The 24,249-nt window shown below is 58.0% G+C and overlaps 1 protein-coding gene across 1 annotated transcript in view; it reads left to right on the top strand.

Annotated features, from left to right (window-relative positions):
• CDH4 (cadherin 4) overlaps positions 1 to 24,249 on the top strand; it is a 499,901-nt gene that overhangs the window by 373,675 nt on the left and 101,977 nt on the right. Inside the window, exon 4 of the mRNA XM_059407342.1 lies at positions 9,776 to 9,949. Coding sequence (XP_059263325.1) covers positions 9,776 to 9,949 — 174 coding nt within the window. The remainder of the gene's footprint in view (positions 1 to 9,775; positions 9,950 to 24,249) is intronic.

The raw sequence follows: 24,249 nt of genomic DNA on the forward strand, positions 1-24,249 counted from the left end.
GGCGCACCCCATCCCTTCTGTGCCCAGGTGCTGCGCCATCCCGCGTCCTCCCGTTAGGGGGGGACAAGGCTAAGGCAGACAAGCGGGGAGCTCTGGGGCCCTCACCAAGAGAACTGTGGTTTTGATGCCGGTAGGAACAGCGTGACGCCTTCCCAACTATATGAGCCTGACGGGTAAAAGTTCCTGAGTGGCCACAACAGAACTCCTTCCCCAGGGCTGCTCACAGCTTCCGGACTGCACTCTGCCCGCTTGGCCCCAGGTGGGAGAGGGTGTTGGGACCATGCTCTCTGTCACCGTGACCAGCCACAGGGCAGAGAGGGGCAAGTGAGCTCAGGCCCCAGCCCCACAGCTGCAGCCGCACGACCTGGGCCGGCCACTGCACCTGCCGGGGTCTCCCCCTGCCCAGGTGTGAGCGAGGACCAGCAACGCCACCCCCCTCCGCCCCTCCAAGCACCCTAGGCTTGAGGGAGCGACGAGGACTTTCCTCCTGAATACAGACATGAGGGAGTAGCGATGCCGTGCCATTCAGGAAACCTTCCTTTGTACGAGCTCCATGAGAATTTGCAAAACCTCCTCTTCCTAGAAGAGATCGGAAGTCAGAACTACCGTAGTGCGGGGGGCGGGGTGCAGGCGGGCGCACCTGCGTCCGCTCAGCGGCATTGTGGACGCAGGAAAATCCACTCAGCACCTCTCAGATCCAAACTCATGCAAATGTTTGTTTAGAACGGCTCGCGTGTTCTATTTGCTGAAGAACGGAGATGTTTCTCCGTTGTTTTATTTCGTGTTTGTTAAATACCATTTTACTCTGCCCGTCCTCAGCTGCCATGGAAACCAGCCAGAAGGCTGCAGATAACAGCCTAGTTAAACATTCAAATATACAAGCTTGCAGGCAAACAAAATGTACTATTTTTCAAATGTGTATTGAAAGGGAGGTAGCAGGTAGAGGAATGAACTATCAGGACAGACTTTAGGGCCACTTTTGTTTTTAGGGATCGGATTATGCTCCACGGAAATCAGTGGCAGGTTTGACATTGGGGGAGGGGCACGTTGTTTCCTTTCCGGCAGCACCCGTAGCCCAAAGAAATAAGAACACAGTGAGAACAGGAAGGGACAGAGGAGGGACACAGGTGATACTCGTGTTCAGGGAATAAGCCCTCACCACCCCTGTCCGATCACGGGCGTTGGGTGGCACGTCACCTCCTGCAGGACCCCTGACCACAGACCCCAGTACAATCCGTGATCTCGGAACACCGGGCCTCCCTCCTCAGACTGGCCACTTACCTACCCAAACGTTAGGGCCGTGCAAGGATGCGCAGGTGATATGGCACCAGTGGGTCTGCGGGCACCAGTGGGTCTGCGGGCACCAGTGGGTCTGCGGGCACCACACTGTGCGTAGAAGTCACGGGGCCGCTAGAGCCCGCACTGGACCCCGGCCGAGGCCGGCTGCCTTCCCAGCGCCCGCGCAGTGTCGTGAGAGGGAAGGGTTGCTTTCTCTGTGCAAGTGGGAAAAAAGAGGCTTGTGTCCTCCCCAGGGCCCCCAGAGCCCTCCACCCCCGGGGTGCGGCTCTCCCCGTCCCCGGAGGCTGGGGTGCCTGCCCCTCGGCCCCGCAGTGACCACGCGGAGCACGGCCCAGCCGGGGGGCAGGAGAGGGGGTACAACCAGGGAGTTAGAACCCATCCCTTCCTCGTCGTCTGTGGAGCTGATCACAGCCTCAGGCTCCGCCCCTGAAGAAGCCACGTCTGGGCACCAGGGGTCTGCAGGCCAGTCAGAGAAATAGGCAGCACCGGCCCAGGCGACCCACACTGACGGGGAGGGGCCGGGCAGGCATTGGGACCCCCCCGGGCCCTAAGAAGCCTCGCACATGGGCAGAGCGGCACCCACGTGGCATAGCCCACAGGAAACAAACTTGAAATTTTGTCCATAAATTCTTTTACCAAATCAGATGGGTTTGAGCCCATGCCATTTCCCCGAACGTGGAGGGAATTTGGGGGGTGAGGAAGCGTTCGGCGGGTCAGCCCAGGACCCGGGGACAGCGTGGGGTGGCTTGTGTGCGCAGCAGGCTATCTGTCATCTGTGATCCCCATCTTTGGGGTCTTAGAAATGTGCTCTTGGGATCTGGCATGGGGGGATTTTGAAGCCATTTCCACATCAGTTCTGCCTCTGAGGGGAGTGACCGGAGCTTCCTCTCGGAGGAAACGGCTGAGGCTCTGTCCACCCACCGCACTTGGCAGAAGCTGTCCCACGTCTAACGGCCGGGCCACGCAGGCACGCGGTCCCGGTCCCCGCCCCCCTGCTCCCACCGCGGCCTGGCGGGTCACAACCCTCTTGGCTTGGCCCTGTCCACGCGCACCTGTTCTCTAGTGTCCCTGTGCCCCTGCGAGGCATTTCTATCATGTCTACCGCACTGCGGAGGAGGGGCTGGACACCCCCCCCCCGCCGCACCCCTGGGAGCAGGTGCACCAGGCAGACCGCTGGGCCCCACCCTGCACAGCCCGATAGGTTGCGTCAGGAAAGGGTGCGGCGGGGCCTGCCCTCTGCGTCCCTGACACAAGGAAATAGGGGCATATCCACCGCAAGCCACCTCCAACCAAGACGGCGGGGCGGGCGCCCAGGGAAGACACCGGAGCTCCCGCCCCGAAGACAGACCCTGATTACTTATGTCCCTCGTTCCCCTTCCCCTCGATGTCTGCGCGTCAGCCCCGTTACTCAACAGCCGGTGCCCACCCTTGGCCCTTAATAATTCTGTGTCCCCAACAGGCCGACGGTTAGATGATGGGAAATGGGTGTGTGTGATGAGAGCCTTCCCTGACACGGTTTTTCTTTCTTTCTTTCTTTCTTTCTTTTTTTTTTTTTTTTTTTTTTGCTTTAAAAAAAAAAGAAAGAAAGAAAGAAAGAGAAGGCAGTAATTTAAATCCCGCCTCGGGTCAGTTTTGCATTATTCATCTTTCGCTGGTGGACGGATGACGGAGGGAAATGACCCAGCGTCTCGCTCGCCGCGCGGAGTCCCTGAAGACCTCACCTGGGAGTCGGGCTCCATTACACTCATAATCAGACACAGAGACCCCCCCCTCCGGCACAGGGAGAGCAGGACCGGGCGGCCCAGAGCTGCCGGGAGTAGGAAATAATGCGCCGAGCGAGGGGCCGGCGGGGCGACGCCAGCCCGCGGACTGTGCCAGCTGGCGGCTGCTGGGGTGCAGCGTGGACGGGCCGGGCGGTCCGGACGGCTGTGCTCGGCAAGCAGCTTGCACATGGACGGATCGGGGCCCTGACCTCGGTGAGACGGAAGGCTGTCGTCACCGAGGTTTTGTCCTGTTCTCGGGTCCCTTACCTCCCACCTCTTTTCCTAGAAGAACAGCCGTGTGCTGAGTGCGAGGCCTTCCCCACACTGTCCAGAGACCCTGCCAGGGACAGGCAAGACGTCTCGGAGGACCTTAAGGCCACCCGTCCCGCGTCCCTCAGGCTCCCAGGTGTCATAGTTGGTCCGCAAAGGGCTCAGCTGGACATGCGCAAGCACGGGATGCGGCTCTGCCGATGCCGAGCTGGCATCCAGACTCCCGCCAGCGGCAGGGTCATCCTTCCCTTAGTACAGCAAAGCAGGAGCTCGGGGCCAATGCCTCAGCCCACTACCCCACACCCCAGCTGTCCAGGCGGCCCCAAGGCACAGAGCTCGTCCAGGCCCAGGAGTGGGGCTCCGTGTGAGAGTCCGACCTCTGTACCCTCGGCACCCCAGAGAGGCCGGGCTCCACACACTTCATCTGCCCCTTTGGGGAGACGACCCGTCCGTGCGCTGGGCAGGGCGGGCTTCTGGGACACCCGGCCACCCAGAGTGTGTCCGAGGAGGGACCGGCTCACGTGCAGCCCCGCGCCCTGGCTGAGCTGATGTGCAGAGGGGAGGCAGGTGGGGAGGGAGGCAGGTGGGGAAGGGGGCGGGGCTGCCCCCGTGTGGCTCGGGAGACAAGAAGCCCGAGGGCGTGAGGGGGCCCGTGGGCCCCCCCCACCCACCGTACCCTGATCCGGGGCAGAGACCCCTTCCCTCCTACAGCCCGAGGTTGGGCCCTTCCCTTCTTGGGGGGCCCCCGTGGCTGGGGGATGCCAAGTTTGAGTGCCGGGGTGGACTGTCACTCTGCCCGTGGCCGGAGAGGACACGAAACCCTGCCGAAAGCTTCCAGAGAGGGGCCGAGTCTCCCCCCTGGGCTGGGTCAGGACACCCACCTGTGCTCGCTCCTGCCTTCCCTGGGCTGTCCCACGCCTCCCGCACCCCTGGCTCAGCCCCTCCCCCACTAGCCAGGCAGTTTGGACAAATTCCTTCTCCTCCTTCTGCCTCAGTTTCCTTCCGTGGGCTGTCAGGTTATAGGGTACCCCGAAGCCCGCCTGCCCTCAGGCCTGCCCCTCTGAACTCTCGGGGCCCATGCCAGGCCAGGCCACCGCCCCAGCCAGCCAGGCTGAAGCCTCCCGTACCCTCTCCTCCCTGCGCCCGTGGGAGTCCAGGCCAGCCTGCAAATCCCATCCGCCGGGACTCTCCTCGGGCTCCTTGTCCCCACCGTGAGCCTGACAAGGGGGCTGACACCCCCAGCCACCTGCCCAGTGCCCTGGACATCACCTCGTCACCCACACTCTCCCCGGTGAGAGCCTCCTCGGTTCACAAGAACCAAAGCGTGGGGGCGGGGGGCAGCAAGACAAACGGCAATGGGGCCGGGGGAGGGCAGCCTGCGGGAGAGCGGGAGAGCGGCTCTCAAACCCGGGGAGGTCGCCCTCCGTCCCTCCCACTTTTCTCTAGGCCCCAGACAGCCCTTTAAGTCAACAATAGTGTCATTGGTATGTGGCACCTGTGGTATCCGGCCTCTGGTCTGCCCCTTGGCCATTCCCTCCCGGCCTCATTCCCCCAACAACAAACTCCTACTCACCCCTCAGTACCCTGCCCAGGTATAATATCCCCCACGAAGCCTGTCTGCCCTCCCCAGATGGAGTGGATTCCACGCAGCTGGTGCCAGTTTGAACCCTGCTCGTCCTGGCTCTGTGCTGATCACTGCCCCATGGAGAGAGCGGCCGTCCTAAGGCCTAGATCGGAGAGAACCTGGTCCCGCGGCTCCCCATGACCTGTGGCAGCCATCACTGTCATCGGGTCTCCCAGCCCCCCACTCCACGCGAGTTCCAGAGGGTGGCAGCTGAGGGTCACTTGTTTTTTGGCGCTTGGGAACGTGTGAAACCCACGTTGAAGTCTGTCCACAGCGTTTGCTCCATGCCAGGTGGGTGGGGCGTGAGGTCCTGCACCCTCCTAGACGGGTCAGTGCCCTGCCAATCCCCAGGGCAGGGTGGGAGGTGTCCCGCCTGGACAGGGACAGGAAGACATAGAGCTCAGCGGCCTCTGGGCCTGAGCTGACCTGTTCTGGGAATTGAGGGCACAGGTAGACTCTGGAAGCTTTTCTGTGTGCACAGGGATGCCCGGGGAGACCGCTGGGGAGGCTTCCAGAAGGGGGACGTGAGATCTGAGTCCACGCAGGCGAGAAGGGCACCAGGAGGAAGAGTGGATGCGGGGGCGGATTCCTGCGGGGGTTAGGAACAGGGGCACAGCCAAGGGTGCAGCCTGGCCTCTGTGTGGACAGCATGGCCAGGCCTTTGGCCCCAAACGTAAGAGAGCAGAGCTCAGATCTGGCCGTGCTGAGGCCGGGGGCTCTGGAGCATTCTCAGAAGGGGTCTGCAAGCCGCCTTCAGCTCCAGGATCTTAACCCTTAACCACATCTTCTTGGGAACCCAGTAAGAGGGCAGCACGACCAGGTGATGTCCTCGGGGCTCTCTGTCCTGTCCTTCTGCAGCGGCGAGCCTGGTGGGATCCAGAGGCCAGTTCAGCGGCCAGGCCCCTCCCTGCAACTCCCCGGTCACGAGACCTCTGGCTTGGCTGAGCTGTCCGTGATGACCCGGTGATGGGGTGTGGCCGGTCATGATGCCAGGCTTTACGCACATTATGACATGTTACAAACATGCGCACGGATGTGCAAACACGGTGTATACACAGGCGAGCGTACACATGTGCACACGTGTCCTTATGTACATACACGTGGGTGTGCACATGCACACATTAGTGCATGTATGCGTGTACGTCTGTGTGTGCACGCACACGCCTGTGTGCCCCTGTGTGTACACACTCGTGCACATAATTGTTAGTTATGGGGCACGTTCGTTCCCTTCTCCCGCACTTAGCCAGCATTCACTCAGCAATACGGAATTCGGGAAGGTCCTGGGAGCGCAGCAGGCATCGTCCATTCGGAGGGAGGAGTATTTGTAAGTACTAGAGGCGCCATTTAGGATCAACATAATCGTGCACCAGCGCTAGGGGCCACGTCCTGAGTGGGCTGGCACTGCTGCGTGTCCAGAGCGACCTGCGGGTCCCCCTGGGGTTACCGATAACCCGCGTGGACATCTCTCCCCGGAGAAGCGGGTGTCTCTTCCAGGCCGAGGCTGCACGGGTCTGGCATTAATTTTCACCAGATTTTGTTATTACATGTGTCTCACAGCTTTAAAATAGTGGCAAATATGTGCAATTTATTTAAACAACACTAGGGAAATTAACGCCATGCGAGCTCATCCTCAGCAAATGAAGATAAAGCAGCTCCAAGCCAAAGCAGCATTATGAAAACGTGTGCAGTCCTGAGCCCGAAGCGCAGGAAGCCCAGCTGAGCATCTGCCAGTGCTCCAGCATTTCCCAGGGGCAGGGGAAACCCGTCACTGGGAGAGGCACGGGGGGAGCCATGACAGCACCCGCTCCCCGCGGCTGTGCTCGTGCTGGGGCTCCCTGTCTACCCACGCAAGTCTCCCCAGTCCAGCTGGCTGCCCTCAGGCAGACCCCAACCCAGTCCCTTCTCCTGGGGCAGATACCTGGGGGCCAGCGAGCTGGTTGCCTGTGGGTGGGGAGCCCCCAGACAGGAAAGCGGAACACACCTGTCACCTGGAGGCTCGGGGGCACAGGCGACCGGAGTTCTCATGTCTTCTGTGGGAATAGTGATTTGTACGCAGCCCACCACACGCCTCATTTGAGAACACGTGAAGGAGATGTGACCTCACAGGCAAAGAGACCCAGCCATGGTGGCACTCAGCGAGGTGCTCTGGCCTCGAGGTCTGACTTCTGGCATTCAAACCCTGTCTCTGCCTACTGAGCTGTGTGACCTGCAGTTACTCAGCCTCTCTGAGCTCCCCCTGGCTCCCTAGTAAAGTGGGATAGAGGGCACTTCCTACTGAGTCAGGGAGAGGGGGTCTAGGTGGAAACCACGTGGGTTGCTCAGTGCCCAAGGCATCAGCAGCTCCCAGAGGCAGGGAAGGCGGTTGTCTATGTCCTGGCTGTGTGGGGACAGTGTGGAGCCAGGACTGTCCTAAATGCTGTTCAGGGAAGCTCCTCCAGCAAGATAGAGATGTGACCCTATTTCTGTGTCATCGTGAGAGCCCGCAGATGAGTCACAGCACCTGTTAGCTTGACTTGAACAGAAGCTGGTATCACGTCACACTGGGGAGACATCAAGGCTGTGGGGATTTGCCGCGGGGATGCACACAGCTTGTGTGGCTCCCCTCTGGGGGGGGGGGGGGGGCTGTGAAAGGCTTTCAGATTTCAAACGCTTGACTGCAGGAGCTCAAGGCCCTGAGACAGCTGGGACCCTGGTGGGGAAAGTCCAGTGGGGCGCTCCGTCCAGTGCGGCTTGTCCAGCTGCGCTTTCCCGTTGATTCGGCATTTGGAGCGGATACGAGATTTCATTTGCTCATCGGCTAGGCCGTTTTGTCCGTGTGTATTTAACTTACTCCTACGCCGCTCTTCTGCAAAAAGGAGTGGGCAAGGTTCTCTGTCCACAAAGGAGACCGGTAAGACCGCCCAAAACCACCTTCCTGGACGGACCGGAGCTCAGGCAGAGAGCGGGACCCGCCACAGTTGGAGCCAGGTACCCCGTAGCCAAGTGCCGTGGGCTGTCCCCGTTCAGGTCTCTCTTCGCCATGTGAGTTCTGAAGTGCAGCGTGTCCGTGGGGGCCTGCACGGGCGCCGTGCCTCTCTGTGGGGGCCTTGTGGGCGCCGCGCGTGTCCGCTGGCTCCTCTAATTGTAGAAAGTCGTATGCATTGTAACATTCAGAGATACAGAAAGGTGAAAGGAATGAAGTAAAATAAAATAGCGTAAAGCTCCCTGGTCGTCCGAGAAAACCGCAGTTGGCGTATTGATGAATTTCCTTCCCGTCTTTTCTCTGTCCTTTAAAAAAAAAAAAAAAAAAAGGAAAGAAACAAAATGGGGACTTGGTGACATGTACGTTTCCGTGTCACTCTCCACTCACCGTTATCTTACGGGTGTTTCTCCACGTCCTCGTCTTCAAAGAGGAGCTTTCGGTGACTGTGTAGATTCCCCAAGATAGGAACACAGCGCAATGCATTTAACTAGTATCTCCTGCTGTCAGATCTCCAGAGGTTTTTTCCTGATATTTTTATTATTTTATATATACATAATATTATTACAAAAACATCGGCAATGAACATTTTTATAGGGAGATTTTCATTTACAAAGAGTTTCTTTGGGACAGTTGTGGAGTTACCGGGTCAAAAACCAGGACCTTCCTTTTTTTTTTTTCATTGATGTACGGTTGACGTCGAGGACAATTTTCAGGCTCTGGCTGGTGGCTGGTGCACAGCTGGCGGAGGGCGGTGGCCAGCACCCAGCAGTGGTGAGCCCCATCAGCCTCCAGTCCCAGCGGCTGCCCCTCAGGCAGGGGCTCTCATCAGCGTAATTGCCTTAGCAACCCTGTGAATCTAGTGCTCTTACTACCAGCCCTGTTTTATAAAAGAAGCAGCGGGAGTTCAGAGAGATGAAGCTCTGTGCCCAGAGTCAGCGAACCTTCAGACGCACATAAACACTTGCTGAATGCCAGGGGCCACCCCCTCCACCATCCCTCCTCCCGACAACATGACGCACTCCACAGGCCTGAGGATCCGTTCCGTTAGTCTTGTCAGTTTGATGGGTGACAAGGATTTATTACTTCAATTTGCATTATTTGATTACAAGAAGATGTGTATGTTTTTAATAAGTTTACTGATTTTTATTTTGCTGTTAATTTCTTTTCAGGCCCTTTCCCTGTTGTCAAAAACACTTAATTTTTTTATTGATTTGCAAGAACTCTTTACATAGCGGGACTGTCAACTCTTTGACAGAGTTTAAAGATCTGCAAATCACGTTAACTGCAAATCACATTTGCTAAATTCATCAACTGCTTTTAGGGCATGTTTTCATAAACCAGCATTTTAAACCAAATGCTTTTTCCTTTGTGACTTTTTTCCCCTGTTCTTCCGGGATTTAAAAGCTCTGGTTTTTTGGGGTTTTTTTTAAGATTTTATTTATTTATTTGACAGAGATCACAAGTAGGCGGGGGGTGGGGGTGGGAAGCAAGCTCCCCGCTGAGCAGAGAGCCTGATGTGGGGCTGGATGCCAAGCCCCTGAGATCAGGACCCGTGCTGAAGGCAGAGGCTTAACCCACTGAGCCACCCAGGCGCCCCTAAAAGCTCTGCTTTACCCTACGACGTATTCTTCTGTTTTTACGGTTCCTTTCCCCCACCACGTAACTCTGCAGTCCGTTTTGTGACACAGGTGTCCAGCTCGATATTTCCCCTCACCCGTAGTCGCTTCCCCGAGCGTCATGCAGTCTCTCTCTGCTGAGGAGAACAAACAGATTCTCCGAACAGATGCCTGTTCCTCGGCGTGACACTTACCCAGACTTCTCTGGCTCCTCTCTCCCCTCTCCCGGCTACGGCTGCAGAAAGGAAAGCAGAGCGCGGCCCCGGACGCCTCGCAGCCCCCGAACGCCGTGCTGCTGCCGTGGCCCCAGCACCGGAACGCCAACGGGCTGCGGAGACAGAAACGCGACTGGGTCATCCCCCCCATCAACGTGCCGGAAAACTCCCGCGGGCCCTTCCCACAGCAGCTTGTGCGGGTAAGTGGAGAGCCCTCCCGCCGGCTGGCGAGGCTCTCGGCTCAGCGCGCCCTCTCCTCCGGGGGCTGGCAGGGCGGTCGGCGGGCTGGTGGGTGGTGGGGGCAGGGCCGGGCTTGCCGGGTCGGAGCGAGCGAGGGACGGTCTGCATTTGGCGGCGTCCAAACCTGCTCAGTAACGAGAGGACACAAGCCAGAGAAAGACCCGAAGGGCAGTCGTACCCTCCGGGGAAGCTGGTCCTGCTGGACGTGGGTCATCTCGCCCGTGCTGATGGGAGGGGGCAGGGGGGCCACGTGGGGCCTGGCCTTTGACCCCTGACACCTTTCCTTGCTCACTGTTTTCCAACTGTGACTGAGACTCTGGAGGGCGGAAAGACGGTGTGTCTGGGAGGGTGATACCGGCAAGAAGCTGGAGGTCTTGGGACTGAGGCTGTGGCCCCAGATCCGGCATTCTGGCCGCCTGCGGGGGGGCTCCTTCAGTGCACCTGCTCCCAGCCCCCACCACAAGGGGCTTTCCCCGGGAGAAGGGCAGGATTCGCTTTACAGATTTGTATTTCAGTATTCTGGGCCATCAAGTAGCGCTCCCTTCTTCCCCTTGAAGAAAATTGCAATCTGGGCAATCATCTGACGACAGGATGGTGAGGACCCATTAAGCAGTGGCCCATGCACTGTGCACCGCCTCGCCCCCCTCGTGGAAATGAGGGTCGGGGGGTTTCCTCAAGGGCTTGCTTTCCTTCCTCTGACCGATTAGCCTGTTTTGTTTCCCGCTCCACTCCACACGGAAAGCTGGGGTGTGAGTTTAAAATGCAGAGATGGGGAAGGGGCGCCGGGGGGTGCTCTATGGGTTAGGCCTCTGTCTTCCGTCTGCTCTTGATCCCAGGGCCCCGGGGCCAAGTCCCACGTCCGTCCCTGCTCAGCGGGGAGCCTGCTTCTCCCTCTCCCTCTGCCTCCTGCTCCCCTGTGGATTCTCTCTCTCGCTCGCTCAAATAAATAAATAAAACCTTTAAAAATAATAATAATAATACAATGAAATAAAACGCAGAGACAGAGCGGAACGAAGCAGGGGGCCCGCGTCAGACGCCCCGCCACACACACCACACCCACAGCGACCGGCCCCAGACCTGCGCCGTGCATGGGACGGGCTTGGATATGGGGATTGGCACCAGGAAGCCTGTGTTCCTCTTCCTCCCCAGACCCAAGCCCTGAAACCTTCGGGATTTCCGGAAGAGTTGAGAGCCCCGGTGCGGTCTTTTGTTATTTTAATGGCATGACTTTTGGCGAGTCCCGGAGGAAGGGGGCTGGGGGCCGGTGGGCTGGGGGCCAGTTGCCTGGGGAACCAGCCCAGGGATTAGAGGCGCCCACGTTCACCCCCACCGAGGGGATGGAGGTTAAGTCCGTCGCCAGAGGCCGATGGCCAATGATTTAACCAGTCCTGTCTGAGTGAGGGAGCGTCCATAAAACACCAAGGGCCGAGGTTTGGGAGCTTTAGGTCCTCCGACCTGGGGAGGTGTGGGGAGGCTGCCACCCCACGGGGAGGGGGCTTGGAAGCTCTGCATCTCTTCTCCCTCCTCGTCCTGTGCGTCTTTCCTATCTGGCTGTCGGGGGCTCTGCTCTTGACAAAAACGGATCATCTACGGAGCAAACATGGGCTGCTCCAGCCGGCAGCTAAGCTCTGCAGGAGGGGTCGTGGGACCCTCCCATTTACAGCCCATCGGCCAGGAGCACGGGACACCCTGGCCTTTTCATGGGCATCTGAGTGGGAGCTGCCTTGTGGGACGGAGCACTTGCCCAGGGGCACACGCACGCTCCCGCAGCTGGTGTCCGAGTCCAGTTCAAGGCAGGCACCGGCAGGTACCACAGAATTGTTTGCTGGGGAAACCCCCACCTCAGGTGGCTGAAGCCTCTGAGAGTCTGATCTCTGACTTTGAACTGCAGTCCCCCCGACCCCAGATGGGGAGCTTCTCAGAGCACCGCCCGCCCTAACTGCCCTGGCCGGAGGTCCCCTGTGAGGAGATGAGGCACAGACTTGAGGAAAGCACTCAAGGCATGAGCCCCAACCTAAGTAGATTCCCAGGGTCCGGGGTCCGTCCGCCAACCCCAAGCCACCGACAGAAATGGGGGCTCCGTGGCCCCCTGTGCACTCACCACCCTCAGGGTCCTGGTCACATCTGACCAGCACTTGTCATTTACCTAACGCTTCCCATTAGTGAGTCATTCTTAAAATAATACGTTTATTTTAAGAGGTGACCTTACATCAGCTCACAGTTGGAAAGCTGGTGTTGTTGGTGATGGACCGTCAGACAGCATAAGGCGAGGAAAACAGAGCTGACGTCTGGCTGTGCACTGTCCTGTCGGAGCCCGAGGGCAAGTACCAGAGTGTTCTCAAGATGCGCGGGGACCAGAAGCTTCCTTCTGAATGTCATCAGGATCAAAAGCACATTGGAAAGAGAGCAAGTGTTTCATTGTGTGAGTCAGTTTTATTCAAAGGCTTGTGCTTGTGCTAGTCAGAAATCAGCTTAGTAGAAAACTGTTGCTATAGCTCGGAGGGTGGGGGTCTGCAGACTCCGGAAAGGGCCAGATCCACAATAGTTTAGGCTCTGCTAACAACCTGCCTCAGTTGCAAATACTCAGCTCTTTGTAGTGCGAAGCTGCCCCCAGACAATACATACGCTGTTGCTGTGTCCGCGTTCCAATAAAGCTTTATTGACAAGAACAGGCAGTGGGCCAGGTGTGGCCCAAGGGACCTAGTTTGACAAGTGCAGATCCAGCTCATTTCCCAACCTCTGGGAAGGTGTGCCCCTGCCAGCCTCACCGGCAGGAACGTTACAGTGAGGCTGTGAGCTTGAATGCCGAGGGCTCTCTTCGGCTCACAGCCCGCAGGTACACACGTGACCTTGGGCCGGCTTCCCAGCACTCCTGGAGTATTCTGCTGCTGGATTTCCGGATTTCTCGGGTCAGTGATCCCAGTAGAGACGCACAAAACTTCCCTCTCTTGCGCGCATCTGCACACGGGCCTGTAAGCGGTACCAGGAGGGAAAGCGGGTGCAGTCAGAGCCTCCGGCCCTCGAGGACTGAGTCTGCCTCCTGCTGGATGATGGCGAAAAGGACGCTTCTGTACTCTCCGCCCCAGGGGCTGCAGTGGTCTCGGGCTGACTGGTCGGAGCTGGCGGCAAGGCCAACACGAGAGCGAAGTCCCCCCCGGCCAGCCGGGGCCTTGGCCCCCACAGGGCCCCACGGACATGTTGAGGAACACGTCACACAGACATCTGCGTGCTCTGATGGGGGCCGACCTGCATGTCCTTCCGAACAGCTACAACGCAGGGTAACTTGCCCCCTCCCCAGTTAGCACCAGCCTCGCCGAACCTGGCTTGGGAGAGCAGCAGCTGGCGGCGCTCTGGAGCCCCTGCAGACACGGGGTCCCGAAGACGCACCCCCACCCCCAGCTCCGCCGCTGGCCTGACTGACCGGGAACTCAGGGAATGGGCACGCGGCCGCAGGTGTCAGGAGAGGAAAGCCTGGAAGCAGCAGCTCAGCCCTGCCCGGGGGCAGCCTCTCCGCCTTCCTGGTCTGCCCCGTGGCTGTGTTGGGAGCACGTGTGTCCTCTGTTCCTCAGACCCCCTGCCGTGACCAGCAGCCCCCGTGGGGACGGCGCCTCCACGTCCGGCTCGCCGGCTCCCAGACGGGCTGTGAGCAGAGGGGCAGCGTGTGGGTTAGTGTTAGCTGACTGCCGGAAAGGGCATTCCCGAAATTTCAGAACTGAATGCAATGGAGGTTATTTCTTGCTCCTGTGAAGGCCATTTGTGGGAGGGAAGGCTCCCTACACGGCCGTGCGGGGCCCCGGAATGAGGACTGCAGGAGGGACGGGGCTCGGACACGGCCATCCTGATGGCCAGGGACGCCAAGAAACGCAGTTCAGCTGTGCCTGGAGGGAAGGGCCTGTGTGAGAAGAGGGGCTGGTCTGTGCCCCAGCAGGTTTGAGAAAAAGGCACATCCTTTCCCCCCGCCGAGGGCCCAGCTGTGCCAGGGATCCCACGGCGGGCGAGCCGGCAGACCTGATCGTGCCCCCTCCTCCAAGCCTGGTCTGACTCCCGAGCTGGATTCTTGGGGGAGATCTTCAGATTGGGCTTTTCCAAATGGCCCCCACGCACGCCCCATCCCACAGCCATATGCGCGCGCACGCACCCGCGCGCTCCTGTGCTCGCTCCTGCTTCCTTGCCTTCCACCCATTAAATTTGTAAGGTTTTTCCGACGAGATAAACACAACACCAGGCAAAGTGAGTGTAAGGCAAGGTTTATTAAAGGTTCTCTCCGGTGAAGTTTCAGGGCCCAGGTGAAGGGGAGCCGAGAAAGTTGCACCGGGAGGAGGTGGGCACCCTCGGGCGAGGTTCCGCAACTCTGGAAAGCAGAGTGGGGGAAGTCGCGCCCAAGGCAGGGAGGAGGGGGCTTTTAAGGGGTCTTGGGGAAAGCTCAGGGGTCTTTTGGCAAGTTTCCCTTATTTGGATATCCCTCCTGCTCATCGGGATCCCATTGGTCCACAGGAGCCCAGGGCGGGGGTCTCAGGTTCCTGCTTGGGCCTTTGTTCTCCTGTCCGAGCTCAGGTGGTGTGGCGGGAACTTTCGCCATCTTGGTCCTTTGTTCTCCTGTCCGAGCTCAGGTCGTGTGGCGGGAACTTTCGCCATCTTTGGTAGCCCTTCCTGCCAGCCCAACAAAATTCTTACCAAACACAGACCCGTGTTTCGGGGCGCATTTCTGCCCCGTCTCTGCCTGTAGGAAGCGGAGGAGTTTCAGGCCCGTGTTTTGGGGGAGGGGCTGCTCCCGAAAGAAGCCTGAATCCCAGCGAGTGTGAAGGCAGCTCAGCTCGTCGGGGTGGGACACTGCGCATGGAGCCCTTGGAGGTTCAGCTGGGATCAGCTGCAATTCTGTGCTCATTAAAGCGTTTCATTCTGGTAAAATATGTTAAATGAAAAAATGGGCGGGAGAGAAGCAGGCAGAATGTTCTTCCCAAAAAACCTCCGTTAATTACAGGCTTTTTCCTGGGAAGGAATATCACGTCCCTCCATGAGCACTCGTTAGTTCTGCGGTGCGGGGAGAGCAGGCAGCCTGCTCGCGTGGGGGAGAATCCTGAGCAGGGAGCACGGCGGCGCTGACGGGGCTGCGGGGCGGAGAGCGTCCCCCGGGGAGAGCGTCCTCCGGGCGTGCCCGCTGGAATTAGACCAGGGTCTAAATTAAGTGGGGAGCCCGGAGCTCAGCTCGCAGAGGCTGTCCCTTCTTCAGAACAGAGGGGGACGCATTCACAGGCTGGCTGATCCCCTGGGAAGCAGGAAGGAGGCCCTTTGTTATGAGAAGTGGCAGGAGGGAACCTTCCCTGCTCTGAACATTCAGCTCTGAGTTCTGGAAGGAGTCCCGTGGGGCCAGGGGAGGGTGCCAAGTACCACGCAGGACCCCGGAGATGGGGACAGGAGAGGACTGGCGTCCTTTCACGGCTCAGGGGATGCTAGGCTGGCAGCTTGCTGCTTGGCGTTCAGAATTGGGTCCCTTGGCTACCAAGGTCACACGTACGTTAGCGGAGGGTTTTGAAAAGCCACTTGCTTTTCTAGCATGTGTGTTTGGTTTGACTTCTGGCAAGATTCAGAGTGAGGGTAAAATGAAACTTTTTTAAAAGTCTCATAAAAATTCAGAATTTGATAACTTGAGAGGCTGTCCAGGGCGACTGCGGGAGCCGGCTCGCCGTGATGAGCAAGGACGTCGTGCTGCTCGGGAGACAAGCCCTTTAATTCTGGAAGTTGGTATTTTAACAGACAGGAACGCGTGCAAACCTGTCCTCGGAGCGAGGCCTGGAGAAGGAGCTCTGAATGTCAGGTTCTGGGAGGAGACGGTTACATAATCGCTGAGTGTCCAGGGTGGCCACGTGGCCACGTTGAGCAGGAGGCCGTGTCTAGAGCAGGGAGCTCGTGAGAGCACAGCTGCAGGGGGCTGGGAAGGATTGCAGGCATCAGCTTCCCACCAGACCACCCCAGAGAGCTTGAAATGACTGACGTCCACGGCTTGTTTCCCTGGGCAGCCTGGCTGCCACTTTGTGCCCCTACGCCACGTTCCTTCATGTCCAGGCACACGTATCTGCTGAGCTCCTGTGTGGACCTGGATGGGCTGGGTCTTTGGGGCACGGGCTCTGGAGCTTGGTGAGCAATGAGATGCGCCCCGGGTCCGGCTTTGCTCTGAGACCTGTGTGACAGGGACACGCTGAGTCACCCCGTAGCTGGCCCAGGATGGACTTCTCCATAGATACTGACGGGACGTCTGCATACATTTGATGGAGCCGGCTGGGTTCTAACTAGCTGTTACCCTCCAAAATGTGTGCTGGGTGACCTCACGGTCTGAGTGTCATTGCAGCCACCTAGGAACCTACTGTCTGACTCTGCGAAGGCATCCATTCATGCGGGAATGACCAAGATGGCCATTAGTCACCATCTCGTGGAAGTCAGGCAACCTTTTGAAATGAGAGAAGCGTGGGGTTTCCCCTTCCTTTGTTTCCTCACCGTCTCCAGGACAGGGTCTCCCTCCTCAGCAAGTCACACAGGCCCCCACGATCTGACGCTGTCCCTCAGCACACCAAACCCTAGCCACGCTGGGCCGCTGGCCACTTGCCGATGGGTCACACCCTTGGTTGACTGGGGGCCTGTGTACATGGTCTTCCTTCAGCCAGGACTCTTCTCTCTCGGCCCCTGAAACCCCCGGCCTGGCCACTCCCCACCTCCGAGAATGGATGGTCAGAGGCCCTCCCGTGGGGAGCACGCTGCCCCCTCCCCGTGACCTGCCGCCGTGTGGAGTTTTTGACAGTGTTTTGTCAGTGATTATTGTTCTGTCTTCCCACTAAACGTGAAGGTCCCTGAGAGACAGCCCACTGTCAGACAGGGGACAAAGTAGGTATCACTGTTACCAAATGAAGGAGTGATACAGCACTTGTGCCTGTCTCTACTGGTTAGCCTCTCGTGATCATTTTGACAACGGTTAGGTTAACTATACAACACTTGAAAGTAATCACATTGGAAATTCTGCTGCTGGTCAACAGTGGAGTACTTTGTCTCACACTAACACTTCTGAAATAAAAATTACAAAACTTGCTGGAGAGTGGCCAGGAGTGGACAGGAACTGCTGTGGAGTTCCTGTCCTTCGAAAGAAGGAAACAGCACTGGGTGAGATCTTGTTTATATGGCTTTCCATCTGAGCACACTCTCCCTCCCGTCAACAGCTGGCTAGATCCCCTGCAGAGAACGGTAGTCTCTCTGGTCAGAGGAGCTGCAAGACGGATTCTAGAACTGACAGAGCAGTAGAATGTGAGGAGGTAAATCCTGTAAAATATGGAGTCCCAGATGGAGATCCCATATCGGCTTACAAGCTCTGCCTGGTCAGGGAGCTGGGACCAGATGAAGGAGACTCCAGAGAACCCAGGGAAAAGCAACAGCAAGAAGATTGAGAGAACGGAGCAGAGGTTTCAACTACTGCGTACTGCAAGAGAAAAAGACTCAGATTTGGGTCCAGCCAATTAACTCCCGCCTTCACAAAAATCCACACCCTTCAGAGGAAGATAACAGGACCTGTCTCTACCATGTATCATCACAATGATCAATGCACACGCAAAAATTACTAGACATGCCCCAGAAAATGGAATGAAAACAAAATGTGACCCACAGTTAAGAGGGAAAAATCACCCACAGAATCTAACTCTGAGATGACTTAGATGTTAAAATGACCAGCAAGACCTTTGAAATATCCCTTATGAATATGTTCAGGAACTCACAGGAAAAGGAGGTCAGAATGAGTGAGTACACGTGGAATCACAGCAGAAAAGGGAAGCAAATAGTGTAGCCCATTGAAGCGGTGAAGCTGGAGCATCCCACGTCGCTAGTGAAGAGCTCGCTGGGCTGACTTCCAAGTAGGCGGTAGAAGCAGACGAGTCCTTGCACTTGAAGACAGGCCAGTGTCGGTCATCTCATCTGGAGAATGGCAGAGCAGAACCGAAACACAAAAGTCCAGCTGGGCAAGAGAAACAAGCTTACAGATCCAAAAAATTTCGTGAACCACAAGTAGGGTAAATACAAAGAATGCCAAACCTTGATTATTGTCAAAATGGTGAAATTCAAAAAACTAGAGAGAATTCTTGAAAGCAGAGGAGAAGAGGCAGTCTGTCACAGGACAGCAATGGTGAGGGCTGGCTTCTCTTTAGGACACCACTGGTGATGGAATGCCATCTTCAAACTGCTAAATGAAAAGAGAAAAAGAAAAGAAATAAACCTATCAATCAAGAATTCTATATCCAGAAAAAAGTGCCCTTCGAATTTGAAGGTGAAGCAAAGACATTTCTGCTAAGCAAAAGGAGAGCTTTCATTGCTGGCAGACCTACAAGAAGTGGTAAAGCACGTTCTTCAGGCTGAAAAGAAAGGGTTCAGGTTGGAAATTTAGATTTACAGGAAGGGATGACGAACACAGGAAAAGGTAAATTTGTGGATTAAGATAAAATACTGTATTTTCTCTTAACTTACTGCAAAGACAGCTGACTGCTTAAAGTGAAGGCGTCACACTGTATTGTGGGGTTTATAATTCGTAAGATCTAAGGAGATCATGGAGATGTCTCCCCTGTCTTCACTGTGCAGTCTGCTGCTCTGACCATCCCCAGAATGGAAGGAACCCCTCCAGGTTCATTGACGAAGACGTTCTGAGTGTCCTCAGCTCAGCCCCAATGGAAATATGCCTCCTTAGGGACGTCCTTAATTATCTAGTGATTCTGCAGTGAGTCAGGGTGGTGCTCCCACTTGCTCTCCACCTGCAAGGTGGGGTCTGCCTCTTCCCCAGCTCCCTATGGGGGTGGGGTCAGGCTCCGCCCACCCCAGCGTGGGTCCTGAAAGGGTGGCCCCAACATAAGCACATCATTCAAGATCTCCCACAGCATCTGTCAAGCCGCCCTGTAATTAGACATCGTGCTGAGACCTGGGGGTGATTCACACCACCCTTGCTGAAGCCAGAGGGCCATGAAGAAAGCAGTCATTTGCGGATTCAGCTGCCTTGGGTCCTGCGATTTTGTCAGTCATGTGAAAGAGATGTGCAGATCCTTTGTGTTTACCGTTCCCTCATCGGAGCAGAAAATGTTCCCTTTCTTGAATTGCTTTAATGGCTGTATTTATGCAGCTGAGCGTTCCTTAAGAAATGAAAGTTGAATCGAATTGCTGCAAATGCTCAGATAATTTATCGGAGAATATTCAATTAGAATATATTAATATTTTAGATTTCCATCGTTAATTTAATATTCAGAGATTTAATGTAGTCATTGAATCGCTGAAGCACCCTGGGTGGGGGGGTGGTTAGGACGGGGGCTCCGAGCACCTGCCGTGAAGGGCCAGCGCGCAGGGGCGCTCGTCACAGCTTCCCCCTGCCCGATTCCTGCCGCGGCCGCGGGCCTTGGGTCTGCAGACCACACACCGTCTGCAAGTGCAGGCACAGCCTGAGGGTTCCGTCAGGCCTCGCTGTGGGGACCAGGGAGGAGGTCAGACTCATAAAGCCTCGGAATATTCTGGAGCTTGAAGAGCACGGCTCCTCAGTCGTGGGAGGAGGTGGCTGTGAGCTTACTGTTCTTCCAGTCCCACCGCAGGGATAATTTGGGTGTTACCAGGGAAACCGACTTCCTGTCCCCTCTGGTTCCCCTGGGGCTTCTGTAGGGTGGGGCTGGCCTTTGGACAAGTTTCAAGAGGATGTAGAGTCGGAAGGGTGTATTGGGGCAAGGTTGCCAGGGGCCCTTCCTGGAAAAGGGTGTCCTTTCTGCGATGTGGCCTCAGTTCTTGTATGCAATGGTGGTAACAGGAGGTCGTAGTGAAGGTTTTCTGTTCATTCATCACAGTTCCTTGAGCCTTTGCAATCTGAACGCCAGCTCTCTGCTGTCCCGGGGGAAGAAGAAGCACCGAGAACAGACGAGGCAGAATCCCAGCATCCTGGAGTCAGGGTTAGGGTCAGGGAGATGGATAAGTCAACCCAGAAGAACCCACCAGGGGCCCGAGGGTGTGGGGTGCAGCGAGGTTCCCTGTTCCGTGAGGTGGTTTGGAATCACCCCGGGGTGAGAGCACATGCCGTAACAGAGGCACCACGGTGTGCAGTCAGGAAGAGCAACCCAGCGGGGGAACGGCACAGTCTTAGAGGAAGAGCCGGAGGTCACAGTGGCTGCATGGAGATGGCCAGAGAGAGGGGCAGGTGGTGAGGGCGGCAGGGCTTGGTCATGGGGGCGCGTGTGGCCGCGGGGAGGACTTGTTTTCCTCGGAAGAGCAAGAGCTGATGTGACGAGGCTTAGATTCACCAAGACCCCTCCGGCTGCCACTCAGGGACCAGACGCAGCAGGAGCAGCGGCAGGAGGAGGAGACAGCCTGGTGCGGAGGCTCCTGCCGTGGTGAGGGTCAAGGCGTTGTTTTAATGCCCTTGCTCAGCGCAGTGACAACGTTGAAAACCTCGACGGATCCCTTTTTCCTTTGTTCAGTTTCCTTCTCAGTGAAATTCTGGATTTAGGATCTGCTGCTACTGTGGGACTTGCAAGACCCTTGGGTTCCTTCCCGGGGAGAGGCCCTGGGCTCTGAAGGGAAAGAGGTCATCCCTGTGCAACCCTCCACCCTGTGCCCATCCCTCCCTGAGCGCCAAGAGCAGCAGAGGGTGCCCAGGCCTGGCCCGTGCAGGGTAGACCAGCAGCCGAAACGGGGTCAGCATGCAGGTGTGTTTGGTGTGACCTCTGTGGAGTTCCGCAGAAATGTGGATTCGTTCCCAACATTTAAACCACGAAATGCCCGTCTTCCATTCCCTAGAGAACAACCACAGGCAGAAGAATCTCCCAGAGCAGTCAGGCCCGTCGACATGGAGGGGCCTGTCCTGTCCTGGGTGCAAGCTTCGGCAGGCCCCATGCACTGCGGTGGGCCACGATCGCCACCGGCCGCTGATGTCTCCCTCTCTGCCCACATTGCTCACGGACAGTCCAGCTGGGGCCTGTGAGCATCTGGCTTGTGTCTCAAAGGTCTGGGTCCTTCATGTCTGTTAAAAGCAAAATGAAGCAGACAACTAAGCGTCATCTCTGAAGAGCCCAGATGACCCAGGCAGGCCGCGCCCCTCTCCTGCCGCCCGTCTCTCCCCATAGCACGTCACCAGGACAGAGCGGGAGTGTTCACCTGGAGTGGACTCTGGTCAGTGCTGAGGTACGGGGCGGCTACAAAGTCCTGGCCCCATCCTGTCCTTGAGCGCTAACAGCCGGCAGGGCAGACGGACAACAGGAGAGGAGTCTGAATTCAGAAGGAACCACAGAGAAATCAAACACAGGGATGAGACCAGCTGGGACCGGCAGGTTGGGGAGGCAGCAGGTGCCTTCGGCAGGGCGTGTTGGTGAAAGTTTCTCCGAGAAACCACTGTGGAGCTCCCGCAGGATTAGAAACCATCTGTGCCAAGACCAGGCAGAGAAAAGAGCAAATGCAAAGATCCTGGGGTGAGAGTGATCCTGACACACCCAAGGAATGGAGGCGTCTTTGCAGCCAGAAAGTGGCCAGCAAGGCAAGATGGGAGCCCAGCCCCTCGGGGTGTCCAGACCAAGCCGGAGAGCTCTTGTCCCTCCTCCATGCTGAGGAGCCTTTAAAAATGTGGCATATCTGTGAGGGGACTTGGGCTGCCGTTGTTGGTGGGCGGACGGAAGGCTAAGGACCAGAGCTGCAGCAGAGCCCCGGGCACAGGGAGCCAGCCCCAGGGGAGCAGTCGCAGGGGCTGGGCAAGACAGAAGAGGGGCCTGGTGAGGAGCGCAGCGCCGGGGAGCCCAGATACGCTGGTGTTAACTGCAGAGTCCTGGGCCCTGCTGTCCTAACTGTGCTGGGACTAGTGGGAGTCCCTGAGGCCTCTGCATTCCCCGCCACGCTGGGCTGACTTCCGGGCTTCAGCCCCACCTGTGCCCATGAGGACCCACTCTGAGTGGGCAGCCGTGGCCCCCCCAGGATGCCCGAGTGGGTGACAGATGCCCTCGCCACATCGTCACTCAGTCCGCGCTGGGGCCCTGGGGCACGGAGCCGCTGGCAGTGGCCTGGTTTTATTCAGTTTCCTTCTGCCCCCTGAGGAGTGACACAGCCATCCCTGGGCATGACCTGGTGCCCCAGCAGCCAGTGGCCTGATGGGACTTGACATCCAGGCCTCCCCCACTCCCCTCCATCCCTAGGTGGACCTGGCCAGCTGGTGGGAATGGTGGCTGCCCCCAAGATGGGACACCAGCAGCTCCACTGAACCGGGCTTCCAGCTGACGTACCCGACGCCAAGCACAGGCCTCCCCAAGTCCACCAAAGCCCTGGTGCGCGCATGTGCACGCACACACACACACACACACACACAACCTGGATTTCCGCTTTGTCCCCAGACGCTGTTTACGACAGCCCGTGAGTACGGGGCATACCCTTCTGCCTCCACGGGTGGGGACTGAGGCTCAGAGCGGTTGAGGGACTCACCAAGGCCACACAGCCAGGAAAGAACAGAGCAGAATACCTGCCCCACCCCCGTGCGAGGGACCTCACAGCCCAGAACTGCTCCCTGGGGCCAACGCACAAGGTCATGTTGGTGGCCCAGCCGACTGTCCCCCGATGCTTTGCCTGCAGCTTGGGGCTACCCAGGAGGACTCCCAGTTCGGGCTCTCCACTCAGCTCGCCATGCCACAGCCCCTTGAGCCCACGCGAGACTCCTGCCTCCTGTTCCCTGGAAGGGAAATCCTGCAGGAACAGGCGAGGTCCCACTGCCATCTTCCTGGGCCCCGCAGACACTCTGCTCAGGGGCGGGAGGGCTATGGGAGGAGTAGAACCCCAGGGTTCCTCGGGTGGCCAGACCAGGCTGGGGGCAGCCAGAGAGCACCGCTGACGTTAGGGGCTGGGTCTGGGGGCTTCCCAGGGGCTCCAGCAGCCCATCCACCACAGAGCACCGAGACAGAGAGCTCAAGACCCAGAGGAGGAAAAAATAGCACCACCGAGCAGGAGCCGTTTGCAGGGGCTTGTGCTAAAGTGGAAAGTGCTCCTCCTCACCGAGAATTGAGTTTCACACCGCTTTCCCCACCGCGACAAGCCGCACGCCTGTTCCGGCTTGCTGCAAGAGCACCATATGGTACCAACTTTAGCATGTCGACACGATGTCCCCAACAGGAGGGCCCCCTCCCTTCTGGCTGCAGGGAAAACAGGGGCCCCAGCCAAGGGCCTGGAGGGGCGGCCGGTGTGTGTCTCTGAGGGGCTGACCCAAGGGACCCTGCCACATTAGGGGACCATGGGCCAGAAGTGGAGAGCCACACGGGTCCCTCCTCTATGTGCAGGAAGAACGTGGCTGTCCACGCTGGTGAGAAGAGTGCACATCACCGTGGGTCCTTCCTGCGGTGTGGGGCTGCACCCCGATCAGGGAGTGGCCAGGAAAGAGGCACGAGCTTCGCAGCTGACAGGTGCACGTCGGTGGTCCTTCTCGGCCCCGTGGAGTCAAGCTCTGGCCTATGTGGGGCTGTGAGCACATTGAAAATGAAACACCTCAGGCTGGACAGAGTGATGTGACCTTGCAGAGCCCTGGGTTCCAATCGGGAGGGTTGAGCGGGTCGCCACAAGCCTCCGGTGGGTGTGCACCAGGATGCAGACCCTTCATGCTTGCACGAGAGGGTTGCCTTAGGATGTGATGAAGAACTCTGGGGACGCTCGGGCTCACTCTGCCTTCATCTGCTGGAGGAGGCAGTCCAGGCAGGAGCAAAGCCCTCGGGATGTCCACAGTGAGTGTGTCTGCCCGTTCTCCCCAGCAGCTGGTCCCCAAGCCGCCCCAGGCCAGAGTTCTCAGGGCCACTGGCAAAGCACCCCTTTCCTGCTCGGCACAGCCCAGGGTGCATGGTTCACAGGTGTCCCCCTGTGGGATTCCAGTTCAGACAGTGCAGCTCTGAAGCCAGGAGCTGGGGCCCGCTGAGCCATGGGTACCAGACCACGGAGAGTCTGGGCCCTGAAGTGGCACATCTGCTGCGGCCACCCCCACACCCGCCTGACCTGGATCTTCACCTCGGGGATGAGCAAGGATCCGGTGAGGGCGGTGGGCTGTGGCTCTGCCTCGCACTCGAATTCTGCTGCCGGCAGTGGGGAGTCTCCCCTGGACACACGGGTCGCAGCACCTCGCACCACAGCCAACGAGGAATTGAGATGGGAACGGTCCTCATCCTGTCCAGACCCCACTGCGCCGGTCCTCGTCCTGTCCAGACCCCACTGCGCCGGTCCTCGTCCTGTCCAGACCCCACTGCGCCGGTCC

Source organism: Mustela nigripes, chromosome 7 (assembly GCF_022355385.1).
Source record: "Mustela nigripes isolate SB6536 chromosome 7, MUSNIG.SB6536, whole genome shotgun sequence".
Taxonomy (NCBI): Eukaryota; Metazoa; Chordata; class Mammalia; order Carnivora; family Mustelidae; genus Mustela; species Mustela nigripes.